The sequence below is a fragment of the Setaria italica genome, chromosome V (assembly GCF_000263155.2).
Source record: "Setaria italica strain Yugu1 chromosome V, Setaria_italica_v2.0, whole genome shotgun sequence".
Lineage (NCBI taxonomy): Eukaryota > Viridiplantae > Streptophyta > Magnoliopsida > Poales > Poaceae > Setaria > Setaria italica.
The window spans coordinates 2,835,634-2,846,758 of NC_028454.1; the positions used below are offsets into that span (position 1 = coordinate 2,835,634).

An 11,125-nucleotide genomic window follows, 5' to 3' on the forward strand; every position below is an offset into this window, starting at 1 on the left:
TTTTCTGAGCCAAAGATATTGCCTCCCGAGAGAATATATGATCATACTATACCTCTGATCCCTGGTGTAGTGCTAGTTAACTCCAAGCCATACAGGTATTCTCCTCAGCATAAAGATGAAATTGAGAGGCAAGTGAAAGAAATGCTAGCATCTAATTTTAGAGATTCTAGCACAAGCCTCTTTGCATCACCTGTTTTACTCATACATAAGAAGGATGGTTGTTGGAGATTCTGTGTTGGTTATAGAAAGTTGAATGATCTCACTATCAAAAACAGATTTCTCATGCCAATCATGGAGGAAATTATGGAAGAGCTAGCTGGTAGCAAATATTTCTCTAAGCTGAATATGTAGTCAGGGTACCATCAAGTGAGAATGAAACCTCAAGATGAACACAAGACAGTTTTCAAAACCCACCAAGGGCACTATCACTTTAAAGTCATGCCATTTGGGTTAACCAATGATCCAGCAACCTTCCAATGCATCATGAATTAGGTGTTGGCTCCATTTCTCAAGAAGTTTGTGATGGTATTTTTGGATGATATATTAATCTATAGCCCATCTTTGGGAAGTCATGTTAGTCATTTACAACAAGCTTTAGAGAAATTTAGAGAACACCAGTTATTTATGAAGTTGAGTAAATGCACTTTTGCACAACATCAACTAGAATATCTTGGTCATATTATATCACAGGAAGGGGTGTCAACAGACCCAAGCAAGATTGCAGCCATGGTACAGTAATTGTACCCTAGTACAGTTACTGAACTCATAGGAGGTTTGTCGGACACTATGGTCCCCATTGCTAAACCTCTAACAAAGTTGTTACAAAAGAATCAGTTTGTCTGGTCTACTAGTGCACAATAGGCTTTTGAACAACTCAAGCAAGCAATAAGTTCAACTCCAGTCTTGGCCTTACCAAATTTCTAGGAAACATTTGAAGTGGAGACAGATGCATCTGATGTGGGAATTGGGGCTGTTTTGATGCAGAAGGGTCTGTGGCATTTTTTAGCAAGGCTTTGGGAGCTGCATATAAACACTTATCTATCTATGAGAAGGAGTTCTTAGCACTGATTATGGCAATTGAAAGGTGGAGACAACATCTTCAGAGAGGAAAGTTTGTGATCAAGATAGATCATAAGAGTCTGGCTTACCTCACTGAACAAAATCTCCATTCTGAGATGCAATGTAAAGCATTGACCAGGCTTATGGGCTTGCAATTCAAAGTGGTGTACAGAAAAGGCAAGGAGAATGTAGTTGTAGATGCTTTGTCTCGGGTTCAATATCTTTTTGCTATACAAGCAGTGTCATCAGTACAACCATCTTGACTGCAAGAGGTGGCAAATTCTTATTCAACGTATAGTCAAGCTCAAACATTATTGGCAAAGTTGACTATTAACAACTCTGATGATAGTGGATACACTTTGCAAGATGGGGTCATCAAATTCAAAGGCTGCATCTGGGTGGGGCAAAACTCTGGACTACGAAAACTAAAATCATTATTGCACTGCATTCAAGTGCAGTGGGAGAACACTCTGGTCAAAAAGCTACTTATTACAGAATCAAGAAGATGTTCTATTGCTGAGGTATGAAGCAAGATGTGGAGGAATTCATCAAGCAGTGTGTTGTTTGCCAGCAAGCCAAGCACCTCAATACTCGTCCAGCAGGATTGTTGCAGCTGCTACCAATTCCATAAGAGGTGTGGTAGGACATTACTCTGGATTTCATAGAGGGCTTACCCAAGGTGGAAGGTTGCAATATCATCTTGGTGGTGGTGGACCGCTTCACAAAGTATGCTCATTTCTTTCCACTCAAGCATCCATATACAACATTATCAGTGGCAAAGATCTTGTATGATAGGGTGGTCAAATTGCATGGTTTACTCAAGACGATGGTGTCGGACAAAGATAGTTTACGAGCACTGTCTGAACTGAATTGTTCAAGTTGGTGGCAGTGAAATTGCAGTTCAGTACTTCCTATCATCCGCAGACAGATGGCCAAATGGAATGTGTTAACTAGTGCTTGGAAATGTATCTACGTTGTGCTATTGAGGATTCTCCAAAGCAGTGGAAGGCCTGGTTGTCCCAAGATGAGTATTGGTACAATACGAACTTTCACACTTCCTTGGGCTGTACTCCTTTCAAGGCATTATATGAGTATGAGCTAAGTCTGGGAGTCAAGATCACACCATCTGATGATACTCCCACTCAAGTTACAGAGTTCCTAGTGACAGGGAGATACAATTGATTCCACTCAAAGAACATCTGCAAAAAGCTCAGAATCGAATGAAAGTAGCAGCTAATAGATAAAGGTTTGAACTAAGCTATCAAGTTGGGGACAAGGTTCTACTCAAGCTTCAACCGTATGCTCAGTCATCTCTGGTAAACCGTCTTTTTCCAAAACTAGCTATGAAATATTATGGTCCATATACAATTCTAGAAAAAATTGGTCAGGCAGCATACAAACTAGATCCCTTCGTCAAGCATGATCCATCCAACCTTTCATGTCTCTCAAATGAAGCCATTTATCCCAGATCATACTCCTGTGTTCTCTAAAGTTTCTCAGCAGGTGATTCTAGATGTTGCTGAAGTGCTGCCTGAGGCAATATTGGACAGATGTCTTGTGAAGAAAGGGAACAATGCTATACCACAAGTGTTAATCAAGTGGGAGAAGCTTCCGAAGAGTTCAGCTACATGGGAAGATTACTATGTGGTCAAAAGTCGTTTTCCTGATGCAATTGCTTGGGGTCAAGCAAGTTCTTGAGGGAGGGAGATGTCAAGACTGGAGAAGTATACAACAAAGGCGGGAAGGGTGAAAGGCATCTTCATCTGAAGCCGGAGTATTTTGTAGTAGCTGCTTTAGAGAACTATGTGTGTGTGGACCCTGCGGGTCAGTGTCTGGCCAGGGATAAAGCCTAAGCCGTGTAACGGTGGAAGCAGACTTGAACTTTGCTAAGGAATAGAACAATGAAACAAGGGATAGGGTTCATTGCCCGCCCCGATCCAATCTGTTCCCCTTGTGAATTCTCACGTCGTCGATTGATCGGCAGCCACAGGTATTACACATCCCTCAATCACTACCGCACCCCTCTCCTCTGCTCGCCCTCGCACCGCCGTCCTCCACCGTCTTTGGCGGCTCGTGCCACTACCACCCTTCACAACCCTAACCCAGCTCTGCTAGTCGTGACTCCCCCTGCCTCCACAAGCCAACGATTGTCTTCCACGACCCGTGGCATGCTGCCTCGCCGCCCCACCCATAACCCGCCACCACCGCTCGCTACCTCAAGCAGGAGAGAACCATTCAAACTCATACAGGATGAAGCTATCTTACTTGATATTTTTTTATACTAAGAGGAGTGAACCATATGATTCAAGAAAATTGGTTGAACTATACTATCCAAAATCATCAATACATCATGTAGTGCATACAACTAAATACACCATTAGTGAGAGAATCTTCGAATACAAAGCAGATGATACGAGGCAGCTAACTGCACCTCTTACGAGTAGGCCGGCCTGATCACGCCCTTTGCATCTTAATGAACTTGCTAGAGAGTAACCATTCCTCTCCCTGATCATTACCTCCATAATCGGTTCACAACTTCACATGGACGATTCCCGCCTTTATGATTCAGCACAGCACCTCAGTTTTGATGGTTTCCTAGCATATTTGCTCTGCATGTAATGTATAAGCATTGCACGAAGTCCAAGTGTTTGAATTATGGCCTATGTGATGATTGCTAGACAAAAAAAATAAGAATTATGGGTTGTAATACCCTCTCCTCTCTTTCCAAAGAAATTAGTATGTGCATGGACCTCAAGTCACTTTCTCTAAACGTGTGCTTAATCGAGAAATGCATGCAGTGTGTACTGCCATGTCCATGTGCTTTATTCATGCATCAATGCTCACGTTAGTGGATAAAGATTAAATAATGGAAAATAGCATGGCCGAAGGTTAGTGTTGTAGCACTACTAAGCATGCAGAAACGCTTAATTAAAGTGGTCAAGCTCCAATGACGTGGACTTGGAGCACCAAAAGCCAGGCTGGTGTTTAGCTTGTTGCCTATGTCGCTTGATCGAGAAGCATATAAATAGATGATGGTCGCTCGGTACTCATTGGGTGATAGGAAAAACCAATGAGCCATAGCCAACAAAGAGATGCACACATAAGAGTAAATTAGTTCTCTAATCATTGAGGGAACGTGAAAGGTGGGAAGGAAGAAAAGAGAGAAATCTCCAGGATGCAAGGAATAGTATGGCATAAGATGAGTTTGTGCCGCATAGCACATGAATAGTTAAGTTGTGTGATGCACACATAAAATATGTTTAATTTTGGTTGAATCAATGTGTGCTATCGTGATTTTGTAAAGCTCCCGCAAACAATTTTATGCTTTATTATCTCTTCTCGAAGAATTGCTAGCTTGTAGAGAGAAATAGCCGCGCACACTTTATTGATGAGAGAGGTATTGTGGACTTAAGATTCTTTGGGCAATGTGATATTAGACAAACCATTAAAGATGTAATCTTTTTTACTATCTCTTATATGAGGTGAACAAGCTTTGAGCTAGGGCATGTTGACGCTCGTTATTGACACATTTTTAGTGTTATTTAAGTGGTTTTTTATACATATTCTTATACTAACCCGCCACTTGGCACCTAAAATAACCCTGTTTTCGCATATGCATTGTATTTTGGAGAACATTCTATTTTCGCAAAAAATTAGACTATATTGGAGCATAATTGGATAAGGCCCTCGACGAGCATAATTGGTGTATGTTGTGCAGCGATATAATGTGTAGAAGAGATAACTAATAAAAATAGCATTGTGAGTTGATTCATATGATTTTGCGTGTATGGTTCATGTTTACGAGCCATGAGGTTCACTGGTCGTTTTGAACACAAAACTGTGCTTGCTTTTTTTTTTTGAGAGGAAAAAACTGTGCTTGCTGGGTAACAGCTCTGCGTCGGCCTGCTTGTGGCCCAATCAGTTTATGGGCTTGTGGCTGTGTTCCGGCTTGATTCATTTCAAATCCCGTGTCGGCCTTCTTGGTAGAGGGGGAGTCAGCAGCAACCGGAGCGGAGCCCCGGAGGGAAGGAATGGCGGTCGCTCTTCTCCCGACCTTATCGCCACCCGTTTCCCGCGCCGCCGCCGCTTTCCTCCTCCGACGAGCCCCAGCGAAGCCCTTTTCCTCTCTTCGTCCTCCCCAAACTCTCCGCCGCTTTCTCGCCTCCACCTCCTCGTCCTCTCCAGCGACCCCTCCCCCTCCCCTCCGCCCCCTCTCCACCGTGGCGGCGTCCTCCACCGCCGCTCGCGCCGCCCCGGCCCGCCGCGATCTTCTGATTCTCGGCATTGAGACCAGCTGCGACGACACAGCGGCCGCTGTGGTACGAGTGCTTGCTTCCTCCACCCTTCAGTTGATTTTACCTGCGACGGAGGCGTGGAGCGAACCCTTTAGGTTTTTGCGCTGAGCTGCCTCTCTGCTGTTTGGCTGATTGATTGCAGGTTAGAGGCGATGGGGAGATCCTTAGCCAAGTGGTGTCTTCCCAAGTAAGCCATTTCCCAGCACAATTTTATTTCTACATTCTGACCTCTTATAGTCTTATTCCGACAGTAAATTTGAGCCGGTCTGCTTATGCAACATGGCGATTGGTACCATATATAGGAAGGGAAAACGTTTGTGCATTGCTGACCATGTCTGCTTTTCTGTGGCTTTTCGCTGGCCAACGTTTGGAAGGCAGATTTGCTTGCAAGGTATGGGGGTGTTGCTCCTAAGATGGCCGAGGAAGCTCATGCTCTTGTGATTGACCAGGTGTGGCTTTCTTAGATCGACAGAGGTTCTACATCCTTCTGAAGCTCTGGCATTTATGTTAATTGCTCGTACTTATTTTTTGCCCAGGTTGTTCAAAAGGCCCTCGATGATGCAAAATTGTCGGGAAGTGATCTTTCTGCTGTCGCTGTTACAGTTGGACCAGGACTGAGTCTATGCCTTAGAGGTATGGATGTACCTCCTCTTCGTTCACTGGGCTGTTGAAGTGTCTGTTCAGTGTTCACTAGATACCATTTACTGTAGTTCTAAATGTTCACATGAATACTTGATCCAAATTCCAAATGAGTTGAATTTGATCAGATTAAAAACTCGTTGTTCAATTAAAATTTGCGTTGGTTCTGCCATCCTTTAGGTCTTTTGACGTGCTTGGAATGTGCCATACTTTGGGATAAATGCTAGCATGTTAATACATCAGGGTTCAAGGGAGCCTAGTTTCTTGTTGCTGTCTCCATGGTCTTATCCGTTGCCTATTCTAATGTTAGTGCAATTATATATCTAAACTGCAGTTGGTGTTCACAAAGCTAGACAAGTAGCAAAATCATTTGGCTTGCCTATTGTTGGAGTTCATCATATGGAGGCGCATGCATTAGTTTCCAGGTATTTAACTCATAGGCCCCTTTGCTGTTCAATTAGCCTTGATATTAAATCTTTTGGACTTTGACCCTTGTTTTATGCTGTGCAAGTTAATTTGTCATAATCAAATAGAAGGTCTAGTGGTTTTTGTTTTCAAGAATAAAGGATTCTGAATTCGTTTTCAAAGTCATTTTTGTAATTGTTATAAATTACGTGCTTTTGTTGATATTTTTTATCTGGTTTTACATCAAATTTGCACATCTGTTTAGACTTTAAACATTGCTGCCTCTTGGCATCCTTCTAAAGTGTCATACATACTTATCTAGATATTAATTAAACTAAGGTGGTTAATAGCATATTAGCATAAGCTGTCAACAAACAATTTTTTTTAACAAAAAGTTTCATATTTTTAACCTGTGTAAAACAATTCTTTTGTTTAGATTAGGAGCAGATTTGAACCTATAAGCTACCTAATCCTTGATGCCACATCGTTCACCTATTGTCTAATGTGTGTTTCGTAGTGAACAAAAGAAATGAAATTCAAAGCTAAATTACTTAGAGCATGATAGTCATGTGTTTGCTAAAGACAATGTGTTACAAACATAAACAAAAGATTGCATAATTTCCTCACCATATTTCTAACTGTATGCCTGCACTGCACTCGCAGTTAATGTTGTTTGATACTTGTCAGGCTAGTGAACAAGGACCTTGATTTCCCATTTTTGGCTCTTCTAATTTCAGGTATATGCTAATTACAGTACTATGTCTCAGCCGTATCCGTATACGCTACTATTTTCTTAATTTCCCGTGGATCAATAGGTCTTGATAAGATTCTCAATGGCTTCGCAATTTGGATTAGTCTCCGATGGTTTTGACCCAGGACCCAGCTGAAAAAAAAACATTTGGAACATATAAGATGTTGTTTCTAACACTTGATAACTTTGCCAAGCCTGCCTATGAGAAATATGGCAAGCTATGGTTTCCAATCATACGAGCCCATGCCACATTCAATATTCAACACACTTAAAACATAATTGCATTTTCCCACCTGTTACAACACAGAATAATTATCACATTGTTACTCTTCATATCTTAGTATTGCTAAGTCATATCTTTATACTATTTCAACCTGGGTTGTTCCAACATTATTCCATGATCATGGGGTCTCTTATTTTTAATGCCTTTTAACTTATAACATCTTAGCTACACCTTCTGTTCTTTTATATATGACGTTGATTAGCTCAATTTTAAACTAACCAGCATCATGTATAGAAGAACAGAGCAAGTACTTATTTCCGCACTATATTTGCTACTTGAAATGCTTCCTTCTTATTCCAAATCCATAAGCTGATTACTGTGTTATGCCCTACACTCCTGTTAAAATTATTGAAATGAAATATATATGACAGATGATTTTAATCAATTACAAAATGAATTTTGTGCCTGTTGACAAAGGGCGTGTAACTCAATGCAGAACTACCTCAACATAAGTCCCTTAAGAATTTATGCTAATTTGGCAGAAAAACTAGTGTGATGAGAAGAAATATCCTTGTTTCCTGAATTCTTTCATATTGTTTTAAGGTATCTAACAAGTTAATCTGTTCAGGAGGACACAATCTCCTTGTTCTTGCTCATAGCCTTGGGCAATATGTTCAACTGGGGACTACTATAGATGATGCGATTGGTGAGGCGTATGACAAATCTGCAAGATGGTTGGGCCTTGATATGCGGAAAGGCGGGGGTCCTGCTCTTGAAGAGCTTGCTCTAGATGGTGACCCGAATGCTGTTAACTTTAGAGTAAGTCTGCTGATGTAGTTTTTCCTTAACTAGCTAAATGTTGTTATCCATTTATTACTATTTACATCATGTAATTGCTTACCATTTTTCTTGTATACTTTCAGGTCCCAATGCGACAACATAAAGATTGCAATTTTTCTTATGCTGGTCTGAAGACTCAAGTCAGATTGGCAATTGAATCTAAGAATTTGTAAGCACATACTATCCTGTCTGGTCTCAGTCCGTGTCCTCTCCTTTTTCTCATAATATGAACAGGCTTTCTAGTGTTTCTGGTAGAACCATCCACTTATTGTTCTTCGAGATATTAGTATTTGGTACTTTCTCTATACCTCAAGTTCAAAGTTCTAAACTTAGAAATAGCTACTTCATTTTAAACTCATAAATGCACTTATGTAAATTCTCTTTTACACTTAAAATGTACTAGCTCTGTCCATAAATATATGACGTTTAGGACAAGCTAGTTAGTTCAAAAACAAACTAACTAGCTTGTCCTAAACGGCATATATTTATGGGCTGAGGGAGTATTTATTTCAAGTAGGACTTGTGCCAAAAACTGTGCAAGTTATCTATACAATTTCTAATAACTTGGTCTTAAAATATGGTAAGCTCTTTATCATTTTCAGAAAACATGTTCTCATAGAGGATTTTGTAGTTTACATGGTAATAATTATTCATTTCGTTGACTGATTTGTTATTTTTATACCATGATAGATGCACAGATGATATTCCCATTTCATCTGCATCAGAGGAAGACAGACAAACAAGGGCGGACATTGCTGCCTCTTTTCAGGTTCTACACGATGGACAGTGTATTCATTGTTTACCGAGGATTTCGATATTTGTCCTGATAATTTTGACTTATGCAGCGAGTTGCTGTGTTACATTTGGAAGAAAGATGCCAACGAGCAGTTGAATGGGCATTGAAGATTGAACCTTCGATCAAATACTTTGTAATCCAGATATCTTGATGTTGTTTAAATCCTCTTAACTCATCCAGTATGTGGACTGATCCAATTATTAAAGGTTGTTTCAGGAGGTGTCGCATCAAACAAGTATGTTAGGACTCGCCTGAATCAAGTTGCTGAGAATAACGGCCTACAACTCGTAACTCCTCCTCCAAGCCTTTGTACTGACAATGGTACACGTTAACTGAAAAAATCTTAGTAACTTAGTAATGTATTGTACTGTTGATAAAATTGTCCTGTATTCAAAGTCAGTTACTCCCTCCGTTCCAAAATGTGGGCCATTTTAGTTTTGTCCTAAGTCAAACTTTTCTAACTTTGACCAAGTTTATAAAAAATTTCGTGATTGATGTAATGGAACTAATTTGATGTTGTAGATAATAGTCCTTTTCTCTATGAACTTGGTCAAACTTAAAGGAGTTTGACTTAGGACAAAACTAAAACGACCTACATTTTGAAACGGAGGGAGTACCATACACTCCATTGAAGTTCTTTTTTTTCCACTATAGACCCTAGGCTAGTAGGCTGTACTATTCTCTTTTGTATGTCATATTGAAGTATGTCCCCTAATTGTTGTAGCTGTCTTTACAACTTTATTCTTAATTATTTCCATATTCCTTAGCAATAACCAGTTATACTATGTTGCTGCATTTGCATAGGCGTCATGATCGCTTGGACTGGGATTGAGCACTTTGTTGCAGGAAGATTTGAGGACCCACCTGCTGCTGATGAGCCTGATGATATGCAGGTCTGCAGCTTGGTTCGCATTTTATTCGTGCATCTGTGCTCATTGTTTAAGTTTAACTAGTATTTACTCCGTTTTCTTTAACCATTTATATGGCTGGCTTATGCAGGCCCTTTTGTTTTTCTTCCTTACGCTTTTTTATGTTTATTTACTCATGTTTAAAGCTCAGGGCTGTTTAACATCCTTACAGCTACTCTACACCATTTTTCTTGTGTATCCATGCTTTTTTATGTTTATTTACTCACTGTCTGAAGCTCAGGGCTGTTCTACATCCTTACCGCATGACCATAAAAGTAATAAGTTGCAGCCACGCTAGACCATTTTCCTGTCATGTCACCTTAAGCTTCTCTGAATTTTTACATTGCATAATCAGGCCTTTTGAGAACCAAGCAATAGCTCGGTACCTCTCTTGTTGAGAGGCCGCCCACCTAGGTCCTAGGTGGTTGTGTGAGTACCTCCCTACAGGGTTCAGTACTCCTCCCTTAAGACAAAGCCAAGGGCACGTCTCTTCCATGATCAATTGTCAACTTAAAGGGAAAAAAGCAAGTGACAAACAAACAGCAATCCAATTGTCATCCAAGTGGGAGATAATTCTTGAAGTTGTTTTCAAACTTTGAATCCAATTACAGTTCAACATTGGCTTATTTGATCCCTGAACAACTGCATTTAGCTCTACTGTTGAAGCTCAATTTCTTTAATTAAAATGGCACCATGTTGGACTGTTTTGACTTTTGAATCAGTCCTATTTCTTGTTCTGAAAGGTGTCTTAGCAGTGGAGAATCTGAAACTGCTGCAGCAAAAATTTTCATGAGCCACTTCCCTATTTTCTCCAGCTGATCAGCTCTTGTGTGGTACAGTATGAGCTGCGGCCAAGATGGCCTCTTGGTGAAGAATATTCGGAAGGAAGAAGTGTTGCACGATCGCTGAAGACTGCTCGGGTCCATCCGTCACTAACGTCAATGATACAGGGCTCTCTTCAAAAGTAGTTCAGTTGGAACCAATCATTGGTCTCAGCTGCTTTGTGCCGTGGAGTCCCCCTTCGTCTTCAGTTTTGGGTTCACGATTCATCATAGCTGACCATTATTTGTATTCGCTGAACTGCAGCTGCAAAGGAGCTGAACTGGTTTAGTTGTATATAAGAGGCAGTACACCGATCCAGTGCATTAAAAATATAAACATATTATTGCATCATTTTTTTTCTACTATATATGAAGGTTGCTTCTGGCA

The 11,125-nt window shown here is 40.6% G+C and overlaps 1 protein-coding gene across 2 annotated transcripts; it reads left to right on the forward strand.

Moving 5' to 3' along the window:
- The first annotated feature begins 5,033 nt into the window (after positions 1–5,033).
- On the forward strand, positions 5,034–11,125 carry LOC101774742 (probable tRNA N6-adenosine threonylcarbamoyltransferase, mitochondrial). Of its 2 annotated transcripts, XM_004967536.4 has the most exons (13): positions 5,035–5,378; positions 5,497–5,541; positions 5,729–5,803; positions 5,891–5,987; positions 6,328–6,418; positions 7,086–7,135; positions 8,001–8,191; positions 8,296–8,381; positions 8,903–8,981; positions 9,058–9,141; positions 9,215–9,329; positions 9,813–9,901; positions 10,756–11,125. In XM_004967536.4, exons 1-13 carry the CDS (start codon positions 5,091–5,093, stop codon positions 10,882–10,884), a joined length of 1,419 nt encoding a protein of 472 aa, XP_004967593.1. In that variant the 5' UTR covers positions 5,035–5,090; the 3' UTR covers positions 10,885–11,125. The 2 variants fall into 2 exon arrangements, 1 of the variants encoding a protein (XP_004967593.1); XR_001393219.2 differs by lacking the exon at positions 10,756–11,125 and having other exon boundaries at positions 5,034–5,378; positions 9,225–9,329.

Coding starts and splice junctions, on each gene's coding strand:
- LOC101774742 (XM_004967536.4), top strand. CDS start 5,091: ATGGCGGTCGCTCTTCTCCCGACCTTATCGCCACCCGTTTCCCGCGCC. Junction 5,542..5,728: donor GCCAAGTGGTGTCTTCCCAA/GTAAGCCATTTC, acceptor AACGTTTGGAAG/GCAGATTTGCTTGCAAGGTA. Junction 9,330..9,812: donor AAGCCTTTGTACTGACAATG/GTACACGTTAAC, acceptor GCATTTGCATAG/GCGTCATGATCGCTTGGACT.